General features: G+C 44.3%; 5 protein-coding genes across 7 annotated transcripts; 4 read left to right on the top strand and 1 right to left on the bottom strand.

Annotated features, from left to right (window-relative positions):
• LOC8082580 (methylthioribose kinase 1) lies at nucleotides 1,339–5,095 on the top strand. The gene is made up of 6 exons (XM_002448689.2): nucleotides 1,339–1,583; nucleotides 1,668–1,977; nucleotides 2,649–2,823; nucleotides 2,914–3,115; nucleotides 3,638–3,852; nucleotides 4,611–5,095. Exons 1-6 carry the CDS (start codon nucleotides 1,386–1,388, stop codon nucleotides 4,783–4,785), a joined length of 1,275 nt encoding a protein of 424 aa, XP_002448734.2. The 5' UTR covers nucleotides 1,339–1,385; the 3' UTR covers nucleotides 4,786–5,095.
• Nucleotides 5,151–7,069, top strand: LOC110436516. The gene has a single exon (XM_021463670.1). The coding sequence runs from the start codon at nucleotides 6,107–6,109 to the stop codon at nucleotides 7,067–7,069; it is 963 nt and encodes a 320-aa protein (XP_021319345.1). The 5' UTR covers nucleotides 5,151–6,106.
• On the top strand, nucleotides 7,907–10,238 carry LOC8082577 (probable carboxylesterase Os04g0669600). 3 transcript variants are annotated; one of them, XM_021462675.1, is made up of 7 exons: nucleotides 7,907–8,316; nucleotides 8,456–8,503; nucleotides 8,578–8,630; nucleotides 9,159–9,282; nucleotides 9,412–9,488; nucleotides 9,573–9,680; nucleotides 9,833–10,238. In XM_021462675.1, the coding sequence occupies exons 1-7, from the start codon at nucleotides 8,139–8,141 to the stop codon at nucleotides 9,977–9,979; spliced, it is 735 nt and encodes a 244-aa protein (XP_021318350.1). In that variant the 5' UTR covers nucleotides 7,907–8,138; the 3' UTR covers nucleotides 9,980–10,238. The 3 variants fall into 3 exon arrangements, with proteins under 3 accessions (XP_021318350.1, XP_021318349.1, XP_002448731.1); XM_021462674.1 differs by having other exon boundaries at nucleotides 7,913–8,316; nucleotides 9,367–9,488; XM_002448686.2 differs by lacking the exon at nucleotides 8,456–8,503 and having other exon boundaries at nucleotides 7,914–8,316; nucleotides 9,367–9,488.
• LOC8070297 (probable carboxylesterase Os04g0669500) lies at nucleotides 10,968–13,628 on the top strand. Its single transcript, XM_002448685.2, has 6 exons — nucleotides 10,968–11,290; nucleotides 11,383–11,435; nucleotides 11,519–11,642; nucleotides 11,737–11,858; nucleotides 13,072–13,179; nucleotides 13,290–13,628. The coding sequence occupies exons 1-6, from the start codon at nucleotides 11,005–11,007 to the stop codon at nucleotides 13,389–13,391; spliced, it is 795 nt and encodes a 264-aa protein (XP_002448730.1). The 5' UTR covers nucleotides 10,968–11,004; the 3' UTR covers nucleotides 13,392–13,628.
• Nucleotides 15,939–19,682, bottom strand: LOC8070296 (palmitoyl-acyl carrier protein thioesterase, chloroplastic). The gene is made up of 5 exons (XM_021463668.1): nucleotides 19,108–19,682; nucleotides 18,858–18,971; nucleotides 18,475–18,643; nucleotides 17,109–17,177; nucleotides 15,939–16,351 (listed from the first exon to the last, which is right to left on the bottom strand). Exons 1-5 carry the CDS (start codon nucleotides 19,680–19,682, stop codon nucleotides 16,031–16,033), a joined length of 1,248 nt encoding a protein of 415 aa, XP_021319343.1. The 3' UTR covers nucleotides 15,939–16,030.

Raw genomic sequence — 21,280 nt, 5'->3', positions numbered from 1 at the left:
ATCGCACAAGAGGAGTGAGGAGCTTCGGCCCTGAGAAGCGTAGCTCGTCCTTGTGTTTTTCCTAAGGCTAACTTTTCCTTTATTGTAAAAAAATAACAAATTTTCCTATAAAATTTCTGTTTTTTATTACATATTTTACTTGTGTTTTTCTGATTTCTACGTTTTTCAATCCTATATATGTTCCAAACATATCTTTAAGGGAGAATTGGCTGTGGGACATGCAGAATGGTGGCTATTTGCCGGCGAACGCTAGGAAAAATTAGATTGCTCAAAAACACTCTATTTCTTGTTAAATTTGCTGGCGGACACTACGTCTAATCAAACATTATTGCAAAATAGATATAAAATCATATAAGTGCTAGAAAATTATACTATAATTTTTTTACACTCCACATGATGAGAACTATAGTGTAAAAATATTGTTTAGTATTTTTAGTATCTTACTAATATATTAACTAATTAACCATGGTTATCTTTGTCTATTTATGAAGAGGGGCAAAATGGTCATTTTAGTGCAAAACAATATTTTTACAGTATAGTTCTCAACATGTAGAGTGTAAAAAAATTTATAGTATAATTTTCTAGCACTTATATGATTTTATATCTATTTTGCAATAATGTTTGATTAGACATAGTGTCCGCCAGCAAATTTGACAAGAAACGAAGTGTCTTTGAGCAATCTAATTTTTTCTAATGTCCGCTGGCAAATGGCCACCATTCTACATGTCCCACAGCCAATTCTCCCTATCTTTAATTAATACTTCCTCCGTTTCAAATTATAATACGTTTGACTTTTTTTACCTCAAGTTTGACCATTCTTTTATTCAAAAAATTTATATAAACATAGTTAAATTTAAGTTATTCTTAGAAAAATTTTATTAATAAATCAAACCACAATGAAAGAAGTCATATTTTGCATAAATTTTTGAAGAAGACGAGTGGTCAAACTTGTTGTTAAAAAAGTAGATACAGATATAGATTAAGGCCCTGTTTGGTTCCACCAACTAAATTTTAGTTAGTTAAACTTTAGTCACTTTAGTAGCTAAAGTTCCAAACACATTGACTAAAAGTAGTTAAAATAGTTTAGTTCCATTAGTCACCCAAGAGTAGCTAAAATTTAGTTGGTGGAACCAAACAGGGCCTAAGTATAAATTCACTTCACCGAAAAAGAGCTGCCCGTTTGCATTTGGTTTGTCTGTGTCTCACTCCCAAAAGTCCGCAAGGCAGTGCTGTTGTGATTGATATCACACATTCAGAATGCTCTCTTCTCCTCATAAACCCCACCACCACACACCGCAATTGGCAGATTCCCCCCCCCCCCCCCCCCCCCCCCCCCCACCCACCCGCCGGCGCCCTCACCGCCCGAGTGGCAGTCAGCCTCAGCCATGACCGCGGAGGCGGAGCAAGGCTTCCGCCCGCTGGACGAGGCGTCCTTAGTCGCCTACATCAAGACCACGCCGGCGCTCGCCTCCCGCCTCGGCGGCGGCAGCCTGGACTCCCTCGAGATCAAGGAGGTCGGCGACGGCAACGTCAACTTCGTCTACATCGTGCGGTCCGAAGCTGGCGCGATCGTCGTCAAACAGGTACGATCGAGTGTCCGCCCCGCCTCCTCGTCCTAGCTTCCCTCTCACCTGACCTCACGGCGCGGGCGAACCTGGAACACGCAGGCGCTCCCGTACGTGCGCTCCGTGGGGGACTCGTGGCCGATGACGCGGGAGCGCGTCTACTTCGAGGCCTCCACGCTGCGTGAGCACGGCCGCCTGTGCCCGGAGCACACCCCCGAGGTGTACCACTTGGACCGGGCCATGTCGCTGATGGCGATGCGTTACATCGAGCCCCCGCACATCATCCTCCGCAAGGGCTTCATCGCCGGCGTCGAGTACCCGCTGCTCGCCGACCACATGTCCGATTACATGGCCAAGACGCTCTTCTTCACCTCCCTCCTCTATAACAACACCACGGATCATAAGAAAGGAGGTGAGCCCCTTCATTGCTGTTGAGATGGCTCCCACTTGTTGGTACGTGGCCATGCCTATGAAAACCAATTCAAGAATCTTATTTCCGTTGTTCAAAAAAAAACTAAAATTTAGTACATCCATAGTGCATATAAATATGTATTCACATGCAAAAGTTGAGAGACAAACTCACTTTTCAAAAATTCATACGAAAATCACAAATTTTATATGCATGTCCACTAGAATTTGTCATTTTCGTATGAATATTTCTAGGGCCTTGTTTAGATCTAAAATATTTTGGAAAATAGGTACTGTAGTATTTTTGTTTGTATGTGACAAATATTATCCAATCATAAACTAAATAGGCTCAAAAGATTCATCTCACAAATTATAGACAAACTATGTAATTAGTTATTTTTTTATCTATATTTAATGTTCTATGCATGCGTCGCAAGATTCTATGTGACGGAAAATGTGAAAAGTTTTACAAAATTTTCTAGGAAGTAAACAAGGCCTAGTTTGAGTTTGCGTCTCAACTTTTCATTTGAGTATATATTAATTAGTACGCACTATAAATATATCAAATTTCAATTTTTTTTCAAATGATCAAATTACGTTTTTTTGAATTGTTTTTCATGTTTTCACGTGCACTAACGACTGACGGATATGCAATGGGTTGTGCTGTGGTTTCAGTTGCTAAGTACTCTGCGAACGTGGAGATGTGTAGGCTCACGGAGCAATTTGTGTTCTCGGATCCATACCGCGTCTCGAAATTTAATCGGTGGACCTCACCTTATCTTGACAAAGATGCTGAGGCAGTTCGAGAGGATGAGGAGCTCAAGTTGGAAGCGGCTGAATTGAAATCGCTGTAATAATTACCTAACTTTGTAGAAATAATTGCCATCTATGGTTTGTTTCTATATATGGGAAATACGAATTATTCGTTTTCGAACTTCAGGTTTATGGAGAGAGCTCAGGCTCTGATTCATGGAGATCTCCACACTGCTTCTATCATGGTGACCACAGGTTCAACTCAAATCATTGATTCAGAGTTTGGGTTCTATGGGCCAATGGGTTATGACATTGGAGCCTTCCTTGGAAACCTGATTTTGGCATACTATGCACAGAATGGGCATGCTGATCAAGCGAACGATCGTAAGGTATGTATGAATGAATCTGCTAGCTTGTTACTTTTTCACCCTTTATAACTTCAATATTAGTAGTACATGGTCTAATCATACCATGTTGGCTAGTTCACTTCTATCCATACCAAATTCTTCTTATGGTTTCTTGCTGTCAAATGTAGTTGGGTTGCTTTGTGTGGTTTAGCTTGTTTTTGAGTTACTAGGGTAATGTCAGTCAAATGTCTTCAGAGTCTACTTCTGTGATGGATAGATGTTTGGAGTATGATGCTAATTTCTTACATGAGAAATAGTGACTTTTCTGACACCTGGGGATAATCAAAGCTGTCATGTTTAGCATAAAGAGGATAGTACTTGGCAGACAAAAGTATACCAGTCAAAAATGTCCCTTGCATTTGATTCATGCATCTTCAGTAGTAGCGTTACTTAATTAATGACATCTTTTTTTTCGAAAGATCCGTTACCGGCTTTCTATTAATGACATCTTCAGTAGTAGCGTTAAGCGTTAACTAAGTGCTCTGCTGCCTATCTTTTTTGCAGGCTTACAAGAAATGGATCTTGAAGACAATTGAAGAGTCGTGGAATTTGTTCCAGAAAAAGTTTGTTGAACTATGGAATAAACACAAAGAAGGGAATGGGGAGGCGTACCTGCCTGATATATACAACAACTCAAAGCTTTTGAGCGTTGCTCAAAAGAAGTACATGACAAACCTATTTCATGATAGCCTTGGGTTTGGTTCAGCCAAAATGATCAGGTTCGTGAATAATGTTTTTTTCTTAAAGAGAATACTTTCTAAATAAAATCACTTTCTGTTACTAACTGGTGGACTGGTATGAGATATAATAACTGCCTTTTTGACAGAAATGACAAAACCATACTCAGGTCAAATAATAAAAAGATTTTGGATTTTAGTTTTGATGTAGCATCTTTCTCTTTTGGTGGAACTATATATGTCATATTTTTTTAGATGAAGAAAACTTTCTTTTTTTTTAGATGAAGAACTATATATGTCATATAACCAAAGTTTCTGAAGTCAGTTTTGGTGAAAAGCGACTGAGAAGTAAAAAATGGATATGTTTGGGGCTATTTAGGCATGCTGTGCAGTAAAAAGTATGTATATAATTTTCAAAATGTTTGCTCGACACTTTTCCGAATGATAATGCTTCTCACAAGAACTCTAAGCCACAATTTTTTTGAAACGAACTCTAAGGCCGTGTTTAGTTGGTGAAAAATTTTGGGTTTGTCTACTGTAGCACTTTCGTTTGTATTTGACAATTATTGTCCAATCATATACTAACTAGGCTCAAAAGATTCGTCTCGCAAATTACAGACAAACTGTGTTTTTTATCTATATTTCACGCTCTCTGCATGCGTCCAAAGATTCGATGTGACGGAGAATCTTGAAAATTTTTGCGAAATTTTAGTAACTAAACAAGGCCTAAGCCACATTTTAACACCAGTTGCAAACACTATTCATATATTGTTTCCAAAATCTTGTTGTTCCGTTTGTAGGCGAATAGTCGGAATCGCTCACGTCGAGGATCTCGAGTCAATTAAGGATGCCAGCAGGAGAGCAGAGTGCGAGCGTGCTGCCCTCAATTGTGCAAAGACGATCCTCAAGGGAAGACGCCAATTTGAGACCATCGAGCAAGTCATTGTGCATATTCAATCGTTTGATCAGGACTGACGACTGAGAAAATCTGTTTGGCGCTTAAGGAGACTTTCGTCAATTAACCTACGAATACCCGAGAGTATATTGGGATGAATAAAACGTCTGTCTTGAAGCAGATTATATGATGAAATCATGAAAGAGTCCCCATTTGTGTGGTCTCCTAGTTTTTAATGTGTATGTACTCTAAATCTCTAATAGAGTAGTAAGGTGTCGTTCCGGCCAGGATAGCGAGGAGCTGAATAATGAAATGAACTACCAGATTCCTCCGTGACTATCTCAGTACACGTAGACGCGTGTATTATCAATAAATTTTGTTCTGAAGTAAGTACTGCCTTGTTATTGTCTCTGTAATCTTGATCTTGGTAAATAAGACCTGCTGACGTACATGTCGTCTAGTACTAGCAGTAGGAGGATATATACGCCTCCAAATTCAGTCAGGTAACCCAAAAGGCAAAAGCGATGGTATCCTGTTCGTTTGGTCAAAGTCAACTCGCCGTAGCAAGTCAACACGCGCCATGGAAATTTCACTTGACCATGGCTACAATGCTGCCTTGCGGTTGCGGTGGAGGACGAACCGAGACTAGTTTCACCATCTTCTCCTCTCGATCGCTGCCCTCAAGCTCAAGGGTTGGGGGGTCGTCGTCTCCGTCCCCGAGCTCAGACTCAGACAGATGGAGGAGGAGCGCCCGCCCGCCGCGGGGTCCGGTGGCTTCGTGGTGTGGCTGCACGGGCTGGGCGACTGCGGCCGCGCCAACGAGTTCATCGCCGACCACTTCTCCGCGGCCGCCTTCAGCGACGCCCGCTGGGCCTTCCCCACCGCGCCCACCGCCCCCGTCACATGCAACCATCGGTGCCCGCGCCATCACCAATTTAGCATGCATGCGTGAAGAAATCTGTCAGGGGTGAGGAGGATGTGCTGAGAGCTGTGCAGATCGTGCACACCATGATCGACAGGGAAATCGCGGCCGGAACAGACTCGGGAGACGTGTTCGTGTCCGATCGCCCGGCACACAGTCCGGCCCGGCGGAGTCTCTTCCTCCGATGTCCGATCGCATAGCTATTGGTTAAACAGGGGCGGACCAGAATCGGAGACGAACCGAATTAGAGACGGTTTGCACGTGGCTGGGGTGGGATATAAGAAAGGGGAGGGACGCCCACGCCATGGAGCTCAACGATCCTGTATTTTCTCCTTGTCTAAGAAAAAGAGTCTCGCATCTCGCGACGCATCTCCATATCCAGAGACGAGAGTGCGAGCACTGAGCCGGTGGCGGTGTAGGGTAGGGTAAGGGAGGCGTGCACTTGTTGCTGGTGCAGCCGCCGCTGGTGTTGCTTCTGCATGGCGGCGGTGGAGAAAGAGGATATAGAGCAGGTTCGCGCTGCGCAGATTCTCATCAACCTCCGTTACAGGAAGCTCCAGAGGTGGCCGGAGTGGGTCCTGATGCAGCCGTCGGATGAGGCCTCCTCTTCGTCCGGCACTACGCTGGTGGCGGCAAAGGTGATGCCGCCATCGGGTGAGGCCTGCTCTTCAGTCAGGACCGTGGCGGCGGCGGTGCCGCCCCAGAGGCAGTTGCCAGAGTGGGTCTCGATGCACTCAAGTGAGGCCTATTTCTCTTTGGCCGGGACTATAGCGGCGGGGGTGCCAGAGCGGTGGCCAAAGGCTAAGAGATCAAGGCCGCGTGGCGAGACGTCCAATGAGCTGCCGAAGCATGGCCATGCCGCTGTCGCTGCCAAGGGATCCGGCGCGCCACGATCCACTGAGCAGGAAAGGTGCGCCGAGATGCGAGCGGCATCGGCGCAGCGGCGAACGGTGGTGGCCGCGCTCTCCTACGTCGCAGTGGTCGGGTCTGGGTCCGACCCATCGACCAGCGTCGCGCCAGCCAAGGAGCCCATGAAGACGCCCAGCCCATACGTCGCAGTGGTCGGGTCTGGATCCGACCCATCGACCAGCGTCGCGCCAGCCAAGGAGCCCATGAAGACGCCCAGCCCAAATTCCCCACTGGACCTGGACTGCGGCGCCCGCGGGTCTGGCATGCCGTCGAGCGCGAATGACGCCGCGCCGTCGCCGGCACGGCCGCAGGCAAAGCGAAAGGGCACCGGCACCCTGGGATCTATCGACGGCGACGGCGAGGGCTGCAGCTCGCCGGCGAAGCGTGGGCCGGTGGCCCAAGAGGAGAAGCCGATGCCGATTTCGGTTGAACCAAATATGCAAAGCGAAATACGTGCGTCCAACGACAAGGGTGCACCACTCCCGTTCCCGTTCGACCTCAACCTGCTTCCAATGGATGAGGACGCCACCTGATCTCGGGTTCAGTTTCGCTGATGGCAAGTCATTAGAATCTGGGTGAAAATGATATTTTAGCATATTTGTAACAAAGTTTTTAGGTATTGTAGCATAATTATAACTAAAATAATTAGCAGAGACGAAGACAGCGGTGGGACAGAGGGCTTGAGCCCCACTACTGCTGTCAGGTAGTGGAGCTCCTAGTGCATCCTTTCTAATTTTACATTCAAAAGTATAATGTAGTATAGACTAAGACATTTATTTTTTTAGATGTATCTTGTGAATTTTATAGTCGATTGATGTTTATAATATAAGACAACTCGAAGCTATTATATATATATTTTGTTACGAGGGGTTACAGTAGTGTAAAATCGATGTAGCACTTTTATCTCCAAATAGCTGCTGCTGCTTGTTCTTGTTCCTACTGTTGTGATAAACCTTGTTGTGATTTCTTTATTTACTTTTTGGTAATGAAACTCGTGTTCCCCGTTGTGAGAATGGGCATCGAAAATTTGACTTCCGTCCTTGGAATACTAAATTCTTCAAAGACGAAATCCGCTCTAGTGAAACTACTCGTTCTAACATTTATTTCTCGAACAATTTATTCATATCTGCTGAACACTACCCCTCACCGCATTAGCACAATCGCTGGCAACTCTGCAAACCAATGTCGCTGGGCAGCGTGAGCCTTTCACGGTATGCCACTCTTCTCAGATCAACAGAACTGTCCGTTGTTTTGTCCGGACGGGCTGCACCTGCACTCGTCGGATGCATGCGCTGCGGCGGGCCACCATTCGGGCGGCCCATCACGATCAGCCCATCACCATCAATCACCATGCGCACACGCGACGCGCGCGGCCGCAATGGCGCAATCGTCAATTCGTCATCGCGCAGGCGGCACTTTCCACGCCAACGCCACACGCCACCAAGGGGAAGAAACGATCCGCTGATCGGCGATCGCCGGACGATTCTGATCTGTTCTCCTACAAAGCGGGCTGATTCCCGGCGGCACTCCTCCCAACTCCCTTCCCCCGAATCCCCGACCTGACTCGCTGGCACCAACGAGCCAGTGAAGTAAACGCCTCCCATGGCGGCAGCAGCGGAGCGCCCCTCGGCCGGCGGCTTCGTGCTGTGGCTGCACGGCTCCGGCGGGTCGGGCGACGAGAGCCGCCAGCATGTCGCGCCTTACTTCTCCGACCCGGGGATCGTCTCCTCCGTCCGGCTGTCCTTTCCCACCGCGCCCACGCGTTCCATCCCCTGCTACGGTGAGCGCCGCCGCAGCACCTACCATCCCATCCCATCCAGCCCTATGATTGTTTACTTATTTTCCTGGTGATGAACTGATGATCCATGGGCCTCGCCGCACCGCATGTTTCTTTCTCTCTCGTGACGCCGCGCTTCAAGGATGCAATCTGCTCTGCTGTTTCGCGCTGTGGCTGCTTTGCAAGGCTCGTAAGTGGAGGAAAAGGAAATCCGCGCGCTCTCCTTTCTCTGACTCGGTTGCTCAACTCGCGATGCTGTTGCAGGTGACGCGGTGATCACGGCTTGGTTCGGCATCTCGGAGGTTCCTATCACCGCGGTATGGTATTCACCAATGCTACTCATTCTACAAAAAGTTATTTTTATATACTGTTGTTAATCATGCTTTCACTTGAATGTATTTTTGTCAGTTCACAATACCCTCTACTACACTAATGAAAACTTTGTATTGCTCTTCTTTGATTGAACAGCAGAAACAACAGAGTAATATAAGCACAATCTGGCATTCCCTTTTTCATAGAAGTTCTTATTTTCATGTGTAAGTTTTGTACCATTGTGGCATTGTCGCGTGCTGTAAATCAAGCTTTTCTAAACTCAATCCGATGGCTTTACTCTGAGAACTTTCATGACTCTGAATGGCTGATCAGAGGGTTCACCTGATAGTTCCAGTGTCCTGGATATACTGAATGCAGTGGATTGCCGTTAAACTTACACTTTCATATAAAGGAAAAAGAAGAACAATTTCCATCTACATTCTGTACAGCTAATTGTTTCTTTTCACACTACTAACACATGGGCTTTGACTTTGAATGATTTATTCCACTATTCTGATCTTTTTTTCTTGTAGAAAACTGTAAGAGATGAGAAAGAAGTCCTTAAAGCTGTTGAGTATGTCCATGAATTGCTAGATAAAGAAGTAGCTGCAGGAACGAGTCCGTCAGACATATTCGTTTGTGGGATGAGCCAAGGAGGTAAGTCACTGAGCTTAATCTGCATTAGTATTCAAGATCATAAGATAGAATCAACACATATTATTATTTCTTACGTTTTCACAGGCGCTCTAGCCATAGCGAGTGTTTTACTCTACCCAAAAACTTTAGGTGGTTGTGCTGTCTTCAGTGGTTCAGTTCCACTGAATAAATCATTCGCTGAAAAGGTGTCACCTGAAGCTACAAAGGTAATAACCCGCTGCCATGCACCATGCTTATGTTCAGAACTGCATCTTCTTGACTCTTAAACCTAAAATGAGCTCTTATTTCAGACGCCGGTATTATGGTTTCATGGAATGGCAGATGGGTTGGTCCTATTTGAAGCAGGACATGCTGGGTGTGCATTTTTAGAGGAGCTTGGTATGTCCTGTGAATTCAAGGTAATAGAGGAAAGTATATACGAAGCCGTAGTCAGTGCTCACTTTTATTTAAAACATTTCGCCTCCTCCCAAGTGGTCCTGCAAACATTTGTGCTCGTTTTCAAACATACCTGAATCTAGCTATTTGTTTGTTTTCCTAATCATCTAATCAGGCTTATCCTACCCTTGGACATTCATTGGTTGACGAAGAGCTCCAGTATTTTCAGCAATGGATCCTGAATCGTCTAGGGATGGCTGCCTCTGGAGCAACTGAAACTGCAAGGCCATCATCGTCATCTAACCACAAGGATCTCCAATAGCTATGTTGTTTGTAGTTTTAGAACAATTCATGGCTACTATTTTTTGTTACGTGGCACATCAGTTCTCGTTGTGACGAACGTAAATCTCGCTCTTAATTTCCTGCATATTTTTGAGGAAAAAAACGGCATCAGATCAAATTTGAGTTTGTATCACCAGGTAAACGACTTTTATAGGAGGGTGCCAAAGGAAGGAATAATACTTCCTGAGTTGTAACGTGATCCGAGAAAGGTTTATGATAATATCAGTAGTTGACTTCCATCGTGATTTGTGTCTTTTGAATTTGATTCGCTCCTTCTGAAAATAAAAAAATGCTTGAATTAACAATCATTTTTCAGAAATCACAAATTGAAGACTGGTTTTTTAACATTTTTTTAAAATACTAGATAAACAGTCATACGTTGCACAAAATTATTTCGTATCTGACACGTGGAACCAGTCGTCGTGTGGAAACTAGATAAGACGCTACCGTGGCTATATGTCCAACAGGCCATGCCAGGCTGACCTAATGTCGTGTCGTGCCGTACCATGCTGCAGATCGTCGGGCCACTATGGGTTATCGTGCCTATTGGGTCGTGCCTCTACAGGCTTCATGCCTGGCCTTCGGCCCAAGGCACGGCCTACAGACCGTTTTCGTGCCATACCGGTCCACGGCCCATCAAAACGACAACGGTTTATTTTCATCAATATTTTTCACCAAATTTGAAATATGATTATTTTAGAGATTTTTTATGTGTAGAGATATTGAAGAGAAGAGATATTGAAGAGAAGAGAAGAGATAGAGAAAGATATGCCGTATTAAAAGGTACTACAAATTTAGGGGAACATGCTTCAGATAGCATCAACCCATTCGCGATCCCATGAAACCACCTCAAGTTTAAGACCACTAAAAAATTCTTTGGAATTTGGTACAACAAACTTCTACTGCTATTATCGTTTCTCAAAAAGAAAATAAAAAAAAATAAAAATCCCAACTACTGCTTCAAGTTCTCAGCGACGCATTTCGGGCCGGCTCGGCCCATGACCCATGAGTAGCCTGGTCCGCTTCCTCTTCACCCTCGCCGCGGCCATCGCCGCAGCCTCGCTCCTCGTCGCCTCCCTCCGCCGCCGCGCGCCGCCTCCCGGGCTTCCCGCAAAGCTCATCCCCTCCTCCCACATGGCGGGACGCAACCGGAGCTTCGTACTGTGGCTGCACGGCCTCGGCGATTCTGGCCCAGCCAACGAGCCCATCCGCAACCTCTTCTCTGCCCCGGAGTTCCGGCTCGCCAAGTGGTCGTTCCCCTCCGCCCCCCGCGCCCCCGTCTCCTGCAACAGTGAGCTTCCACCCCCTCCTCTTCTTTTACTCCTTTATTTACAATTGCTTCAATCAACGTCAGCTGATACAGTTTTTTTTTCCCCACGGCAGATGGTTTTGTCATGCCGTCGTGGTTCGATATCCACGAGCTTCCCATGAGCGCTGTGAGTTCACTCCATACCATAAGTAATCAAATAGCCCAATGTAGCATTGGAATTTTGATCTAGCTGCAATTTTGAACGATTAGGGGTCCCCGCAAGATGAGGCTGGGGTTCTCAAGGCTGTGGAAAAGGTGCACGCCATGATAGACAGGGAAGTAGCCGATGGCATCCACCCTGAGAACATATTTGTTTGTGGATTTAGCCAAGGAGGTACGAAGAGCATTGATATATCAAATTGGTAGTTTTATTTAGAGGATAAAACTTTGAAGTGTTGTAAACTAAGCAATACAATGTTGCTCTGCAGGTGCTCTGACATTAGCTAGCGTATTACTTTATCCGAAAAAGTTAGGTGGAGGAGCAGTGTTCAGCGGTTGGGTGCCTTTCGGTTCATCAGTCACCGAGAAGATTTCACCTGAAGCGAGGAAGGTAATCAGTACTTTCATCTCTTTGATCTTGTTTTTTTAGTTTAACGTGCAATCATCAGGTGCAAGAAGCTTAGATTTATGTAGGTTGGTAAATTTTCTGAATGACAAGACTGGTGATGCTTGATTGATGGTATCTTACCGATACCTTTTGTTTGAACTAATTGCACTTACTTATGGAACACGCTGGAAGCTTTGGAACCTCTATTTATGATGGTGTGACCACCCCCAGGAACAACCATGTATTTAAAGATTCTTTCCAGTTTTAGTTTTATTGCATAAGCACATTGCATGTACTTATAGCACTGGTTACTGATAGTGCTGTATAGTTTTTGTTCAATATGTGCACTATGGACAAACCTTACATATCAAGCTTATTCATAATGGCAAATATAATAAAGATAGGGGAAGGAATATATGCAAGTAGGCTCAAGTTGAGGGAAAGGAATATATGCCCCATCTTAGGATTTTGGAGATAGGAATTAAGATAGGGGAAAAGGTTATTCATAATGGCAAATATAATAAATCGAACATTGGATGAGGAGAACAGGATCTTTCCGAACAAGAGGATTTCAGAGGAATATGTGCTTATTTAGATCCAGAATAGCTAATTAATTGATCACTTACTAAAGGTGGTTCTGAAGACATCTATGCTTATTTGGTCTTTGCTATTCTTATGGAGCCTGCAATCCTTATATATATTCAGTAGGGCCTTCCCCTTCTGTTCCCGTAAAAGAAGGATCAAACATTGCATGATGGAAATTAAGTTACACATCTAAGTTTATATTCTATACTGTAACTCGTGTATGCATATTACACATCTAAGAATCTCGTCAGGAATTTTAATCTTGTGATGTTTCTTCACACAACTATCAAATTTGTAAATGATATGTTTTCTTACATCAACTATTGCGTCAAGAAAGGCTGAAAGGTCAATACCCATTGGGATAATACTAGATAACATTGACTTTTTCATAATGGAATTTTTGGGTGAAATCAGGCAGATTGCAGACACTTGTTTGACTTGCAAAAACTAGCAACCAGATTTTACTGTTGACAGATGCACTTCGTTGCACTCAGTCAACTTTGAAGAAGTTAGATGAACTCTTTGCTCTATGAATATAAGCTTGAAAGGAAATTTGAATTTTTAAATGTTTCATTTTTTAATATGATCATTAGTTTATTTTACTATTCTTCTCATTCTTTCAACTTTTCAGACCCCATTTCTTTGGTCACATGGAATGGCTGACAAAGTAGTATTGTTTGAAGCTGGTCAAGCTGGTCCACCATTTTTGCAAAGTGCGGGTGTTAACTGTGAATTCAAGGTAGATTTCTATATGCCCCCTTTTCTCTCACTTGAAAGGACCTTCAATGTCTATTTGAGCTCTGAATTGCCAGTACCCAAGATCTCAAGTTATCGTATTCATTTTTACAGGCATATCCAGATCTGGGCCATTCCCTTTCCAAAGAAGAGCTACTTTATCTCGAGTCATGGATCAAGAGTCGTCTAAATGCCTCTCAAGAAAAGGACGGTTAACTGATACCATCATGCTTTATAAGTTGCATTTAGTATTTTTTATATGAGACACAGATCAATTTGGCTACTGATAGATGGACCGATGGGACTTGGGAGTACTCAGTTACTGGTCTTGGAATTTGTTGTGTTTGCATTTGCATTTGAGCGTTGTGTTATAAAATAGTAAATAAATAATCCATGTTCCTCTAATTTACTGTATCTGTTGTTACCATCAATCAGTGTCTCCCATTATCGTTATCAGGTGCTCCATGCTTTGACGAAGGGCACAGAGAACTAGCTAGATACTTGGATCTTTTGCTGGCCATGGATGTTCTGAATGTAGTAGTGATATCCCTGTTATCTGCCATACAAGGGCTGCAGCTCTAGCTTGTCTGCATGAGCTGGCATACTAATCTCATTTGGTTATATTATCTGGCTCTTTTGGCATAGTGTAATAGTGCTGGTCCATCTTATTATTAGTTTCTCCCTGTGCTAGCTCTTATGTCATTGGACCCTGTCATTGTAGAACGTATACGTGAGTTTTCATATTAAACATATTGGAGATACAAAGTTGTTGCATCGAAAAGTGAGAGGAACACCTTTTTGTTTTTTTACAGAGTATCGATAAGCGTGAAACGCCTGGTCAACTAAACTGTCTTTGCCTTTGGATTAACATGTTCATTTGAATGATCGAAAAGGAAAGGAACACCAGTTTTACCGGCTACTAACCACAAAAGTCCAGCAGGTGACCATTTCCTCATGCTGACCACTGACCATTTCAAGGCGCTCGACGAGTACCTATGATTGCAGCACACTTGGACTTCCGCTGGGTGCTGACCATGGAGTTGTCACTAGCTGATCTTGTCTTTGTTGCCTTCCGGATTTCTCAAGGAAAAGCGACCTCCCTTGGTCTGTGTGGTGCCGAGCTGTGTGGGGATGCATTATTCATTGGTCTTTTCCTCCCTTAACGCGTAGGAATGCAAAGGTCCTGCAGGACAAGAACACAATCTCAAAAGTTAAGTAGCATGAACATGTGTCCGGGACTATCTAGCACCTAGGATCCTTTACTGAAATTTCATAGAAGCCTCTATTTGGGGGATCCCACTGTTTGGAAATCGGAAACTGACTCCTTCCAGTGGGAAAAAGTTTGTGACTGTTCAAGCAGATTTTTTTTAATAAAAGAATGATTTTATTAATTCACGATCGTTACGTCAAGAAGATACAATAAGAGTGAATTCACTTCCAACTTCTACCTAAACACAAATCCAAAACGAAGAAAGCCCCACACTCTCTTGACTATCAATTCTAAGACTAATCATAATCCATGTGCCTGGGAGAAAAACGTCGTAGCCATTTGCATCAATTGTTGTGATGCCTTCAACACCAAAGCCCGTGCGAAAGGGCTTTTGGAGAATAACCCCATATACATAGCCAATGAATTACCAAAAAAACTACCTGCAAGGGAGAGTAAACAAATTTTTATTTCCCAACATAATTATAGGTTTGAGATCATTCTAAAAACCCCGAAGCCAACTCCCAAAGAGATGAGGAATACTACAAGGCTAGGAGAGATTCAACGCAACTTATATGCAACCCCAAATTAACCATGTAAATAGGCATTCAAAGAAAATGTGCTTAATTGTCTCATTCTTATGACAAAAGCAACATTGTTCACTGCCTTACCAATTATATTTTGCTAAGTTATCTTTTGTTAAGATAACTCTCCTTCGAAGGTACCACATAAAAATCTTGTTTTCTTAATCAATTTATTTAAGTTTGGAACATCTTGATGGATCAGAGCTAAATGATGTGACTTCACGGAGAATTGGCCTTTTAGGTCTAAATTCTAGCGAAACACATCTTGTTCATGAGTGAGCCTGAGATTAGCAATGTGAGGAAATAGATCATTCCAAGCTGTTAATTTAGGACCAATCAAATCAAGTCTCCATGAAAAATTTATCGGCCTTGAACTAAAAATCTCTGCTACCATTTGTTGTTTGCGTCTAACGATGAGGTTAGCATTCCCTCTAGTCACAAATCTAGCATGTCACATTATCTCTACTTATACATTCATTTATGATATAACCCTTTATGTAAGTAATTATTAGTCTAACTTCATTTCAAATAATTCGCAATTCCCATAACACCGCACGGGATATCCATCTATATAGTAAGTAATGTTTGTGATATCAACTTTATCCAGCTCTAGCGTCTTGGTACAGTGTATGGAGGAGCTAGAGTCGGTAAAGCAAAAGTAGTGGTTTTCTCGTTCCCTGAATTATTTTTTATATATAAAAGAGACAAAAATGACTCCCTATTACAATTACAATTCATGGATGAGCCGGAGCCTCATCAAACCATGCTTTAATTGAGCTAAAAAAAGCCTTAATGGCTACCTATTAGAGATGAAAATGAAGGCAGCAATTGACCCACATACACAATTAGTAGATTGCTTTACACAAGGGAAATCACATCGAGGTTGATTTTAAAACTTCTAGTATGGGCGAGATGGCCTAGAAGACCCCTGAGGCTTCTCTGCAGTGGTCTCGTCTGCAGAGGAATTACGCCCAACAAGGCATAACTAACTATGATATAGTAGTGGAAATCCAACTTTTCCTTTTTCACAGTATTATAGCGAGCACATTTCCAACATACACATATCAGGGAGCATTATATGTTTTTTTCTTCCACGTAGTTCTCCCTCGCACAATCTCCTCGTACTTGTCACCAGCTTTCAGTTGCAGAAGATGTGTGTACTTCATTGGGCTCTGTTGGAGTGCACCTGCCAAGCTGTGGTGGCCACTGATGATTTCCGGTGAAAGTGAAGGTCCAATGGCCATGGTGACATTTTCTTGTGGTGGAATTGAGTCATCATCAGGTTGACAAATGGATTGCACAACATCTGAGCTCCCACATTCCTTCCTGTACTCCAGGGTGATGCTCCTAAGCTGGTTCTGCTGCAGGAAGTGATCAGGAAGTGTCTGCATAGCACAAAGGAGGTATGCAATTAGAGATATTATTGTGCTTGCGCTTGTGGTTTTGCCATACTCTCTCTCTCTCTCTCTGAGTCAATCTTCGACCATATTTATAGAAAAATATATTAATGCCTATGACATCAAATTAGTTTTATTAAAAACCACCATAATGATACATGTCTTGGTGGTGTATTATTTGGTATTGTAGATGCTAATCATTTTTCTATAGATTAGAGAAAAAATAGCTTAGAACAAAACAAAAACACCTTGTGTTTTGGAACGACGGAAATAACAGACATACGTAACATGTACACGTGATGACCGCTTCTTAACAAATTACTAAAAGCATCTCCACAAGATATCTTATCTAAACTTTTTTGCCTAAAAAGTAGCATTTTAGGAGATGAAAGTGATGTAGCAGCATATCAAACCTCATGTACTTATAATTTTCAAGAGATACCCTAAGAACAATCTCCTTCCTCCAAAATAAATTAAAGGAGACAAGTTTTAGGTAATTTGCTACAACACTCTCTTATATTCTAAATTGATTTTAGATACTCTTCTAAAACAGTTTATAGGAATTGCAATATTCTCTAAATCCCTAATAGAGTTGCTCTTGTAGCCTACTTAAAAGGAGAATGTCCGTCGTTTATATACTGAGGTAACTATAACATGTTTCTTTTTCTGACCAGCACAGCTGTTATACCTACGTGAAGGCAATGTTCTAGCACAGTAGAAATTTAATATAATCGATTTTCTTTACCTCAAGCATCCATCTCACGTATTTGACATTGTTGACGTGGTGGTTCATATCCAGATCACTTCGCTTGGGCTACAAGTAATGCTCAATAACATTAGTACATCCTCCATATCAATTCGTAGTTCACTTTAGTTTTGTTCTAACTCAATCTTTTCTAGTTTTAACCAACTTTATAGCAAGAATGTATCAACATTTACAACATAAGATTAATTTAGTTAAATTCTCTATAAAGTTTTTGGGTTTGCAACGCACGGTTGAACAACACGAGTTACACGTGTGTCTATATATGTGTCTTCATTGACAATACATTTATTTGGAATTGAGCGACCTTGTAAATGTTAATGGCCCTGATCAGCTGGACTAAGCAGCCACTACCGTTGTAGGTTGTGATTGTTCTGCTCTACTAGCAAAAATGTGCCCTTGGTTGTAAAGGAACGTATAACTTATTTTGCAGTCTCACGATGATTTTTGGCTCCTATATTTACTTAATGACGGTTGTTGGATGTGTCTTGGAACCCGGACTCCATACCGTGTCTAGCAAATGAGCTCATGCATTGCAACAAAACATACAATCATTGTGTGTTACATGAATAATTTATGTCTCAAATGATTTATTCAATGACTGCATCATCTATTCTAATATATATTGGAATCTGACTCCATACTTTGTATCGTCGTTGGACATGCGTTGCTCTAGCTCGTGTGAGCACATGTCATAAGTCCAAATAACATATGGGACACGGAGGGGGCATTAGGGGTGCAAAGGGGTAACCTTTAGGTGCGCCTCCAAACCTCTTTAGTTTAAATAATTATACTACTTATTAATTTTTTTAGAGAAATAGTATAAATATTTGAACTAAAGAGGTTTAGAGGTGCACCTAATCATTACTCATTTGCACCCCTAAGGGGCATAATGATTGTGGGAAGTAAATGAATGTTTAGAAGAGAAGCATGGTCTATTGATTGTACGTGGGAGACAATTATATATATGATGAATGAAACAAAGCCACTTGCATTAAACTATGACCCATTGGTCCAAATTTGACCTAGGAAACTAAGGGAGTGTTTGGTTGGGGGTGTTAAAGTTTAACTGGTACCGTAGCAGTTTCATCTTATTTGGTAATTAGTATCCAATCGTGAACTAATTAGGCTTAAAAGATTCGTCTCTCAAATTACTCCCTAGCTATGTTTTTTTTGTAAATAATCTATATATTTAGTACTTCATGCATATGTCTAAATATTCAATGTGACCCGCAATAAATTTTAACAGGCCAAACCAAACAGGGCCTAAGATAGATCACTAAAAACTTTGTTAATTAAGAGAAAAGACAAGTTTCATACCTAGCGAAGTAAGCAAAGGTGAGCTAACCTTAAGGTCGGAATGGATGTACATGGCGTTGCTGTCGAGCTTGATGATCTTCTCCGCGGCTTCCTCCTGGATGGCATGGCGGTCGATGAACCACGGTGCGATCTCGCCCCGTACCTCCTCCGGCATCTTTGACAGCCTCCTCGTCACCTTGTTCATCATCACCCACGTACTGCATGATCGCAGATTCAACATTACTTCAGCACTATTTCAACGGTACTTTTCAGCGAACAACAGTTGCATAGCAAAAGCAACAACAGATCAGCAAAAGTAACAAGATAAGCCTAATTAATTTCAGCGAAGCAAACAGTTGCACAGCACTGGCCGGCGATGCCTACGTTCATTGTTCAACAAGCGATCATTCGATCGCGAGGGCCCGGGCTTGCCTTGTTGCACGGACGAAGACGTCGCCGGAGTTGCGGCCGCGGATGAGCCAGTCCCGCCGCATGCCGTTCTTCCCCGACGAGCCCACCCAGGTGTCGATGTCCAGCACCTCTCCCCTGGAACAACGGGACAGGTGGACAAATTAAAAGCCTGTGTGTCATGATCAGACGTGCGCCGGCCGGCCTCGCTCGTGTCTCCGGCCGGCGAACAGGATGGGACGATCGACGAGATGCAATGGGTCCGTGAATTTACCAGATCGGGTACTGATCGACTTGGACGTGCATCCTGGAGACGACCCAGATGAGGTTGTTCCTGATCATCCCGTGCGTGGCGCCGAAGCCGTCGCCGAGCAGCCCCGACATCCAGACATGGTTCAGCGCGGTCTCCTGGAGAAGGTTGAGCACCGTCTCCAGGGTGGCCGTCTTGTCGGGGCCGACCTCGTACGACCGGACCACCAGCGTCTGCTGGTACCGCACGCCGCCCTCCACGATGAGCGCCTGCCGGAACGGGTCCACCATCTGCTTCTCCGTCGGGATATTCTGCCGGCTGCGCTCCTCGCCACCGCCGACGTCGCCATCGCCCCCGGTGGCGGGCAGCAGCGGCAGCACCGGCGCGCTCAGCTCGGCCAGCGACCTGTTGATGGACGTCTCCAGCGCCGCGCCCACCTGAAGCGGCGCGCGGTGCACCGCGCCGTTCACCCTCACGGCATTGGCGCCGCTCCGGTGCTGCTGCCCGTGCCCTCCGCCTCCGCCGCCGCCGGCGCCTCCCGAGGAGGACGCCGAGCACCTGACGACGAAGACGCGCGAGCAGGAGACGGTCCAGGCCATGCAGCTACGCACCTACCAATAACTTGCAGTCGCACACTCCACGACGGCCGGCCGACAAGCTTCTCGTTCCTCGCCGTCTACCAGGACGATCGGAGATTAGTGACGGCGAATCCGAGATCGGTTATCGCCACCTGCGTCGCCAATGCAATACAAATGCAATGATTGGAACGCCGGGGAACTGGAACACAACACGGCGATCGTTGAGGCGGCACGGCGGCTCGTATAAAAGCTTGCAGCGGCGGACGTGCCAATAGCGGCATTGTTTGGCCGGCATTCCACACGACAAAGGGGGAGGAGGGCAACGTTCTTGTACTTTGTAGCACGCCACCGAAATAAACAAGGCAGGGCAAGGGAACGCCGAGAGGGGTTTCTGATGCGCTGGAGTGGCATAAACTAACTAGCCCGGTGGACAAATAGGAGGTGTTGTCAGGCGCAAATGTGGACAAGAATGGTGGGCGCGGGGGCACTTGGGTTTTGGAGTCGTCTGGAGCTATGTTTCGTGTGCTGCGGCTGGGCTGATGCGGCGGTCAGCAATTCTGATGCCTATGCTGCAAACCACTTTGTTATTTCCGTAGTCATCACTGGTGGTCTCCAGCAGCCCAGGATACCTGAATGCGCCCGTGCTTACGAGAAAATTCATAGGTGAACCCTAAGAACATCATCAAACTTGCTCAATTATACAAATGTATTATTTCCACATCCCAAAATTGAGTACGAGGTGCCATTTAGATCCTATGCCTCACAAGGTTATATTATTAGGTCCCTAAACTCATGTTTGCGTAACAAGTCCAAATAGGCCTTTGTTGAGCATTCATGTGGGGCTGAATTGAATATTAGATTCACCTCTCTTCTTTCTTTCTTTCTTTCTTTCTTTCTTTCTTTCTTTCTTTCTTTCTTTCTCATCTCTCTTCTTGCATTGTTCACCGTGTTAATGCACCTCCTTATTTTCCCATGATCATGGTCTTCTTAGCCATGACAAATCAAACGGCCACAACTCTCCTCCCCTGACCCACCAACACCCCCATCGTCGTCATTACCACGCACTCGGTTAGATTCCACCCGAAGCCATAATCATGTCCAACCCCCACCGTAGCCCCTTGAAGCACACCCCTCGTCTTGTTGACCATGGAACACCATCAACCATGCACCAGTTCAAATATATGTCGCCACCCGTCCTAGCCTCTAGATTTGGTGGGTGAACACACACCACACCACCTGTGAGCATGGGGAGTGGAGAGAGAGTAGAGGTGAAAGCCACTCATGGAGCTCTGTTGGTCAGTTCGACACATTACCACGGTGGAAGAACTCAGCCATGGTCGAGTGGATCTTGGTCACACGATCAAATTGGGGGAGAGGGGTTGTTTGGTTGCCTCCCAACATTGGCCATGCCACACATACGGCTGCCATGGTAAGTCAGTTAGTGTTTGGTTTGTATGCAAACAGTGGCAGCTACAAGCTTCGCCAATTTCATTTTCTTTGACATGGTTTTGGCAGCCATTTTAATTAATCCTCTATAAAGAGGGGGTGCCTGGACACCATCCAAACAGTTGGAGCAACGGATGCAGGCTTGGGGACGGAAAACAAAGGGATCGCGCGCA

This window comes from Sorghum bicolor, chromosome 6, assembly GCF_000003195.3.
Source record: "Sorghum bicolor cultivar BTx623 chromosome 6, Sorghum_bicolor_NCBIv3, whole genome shotgun sequence".
NCBI lineage: Eukaryota > Viridiplantae > Streptophyta > Magnoliopsida > Poales > Poaceae > Sorghum > Sorghum bicolor.
This window is presented reverse-complemented; position numbering and strand designations above follow the sequence as displayed.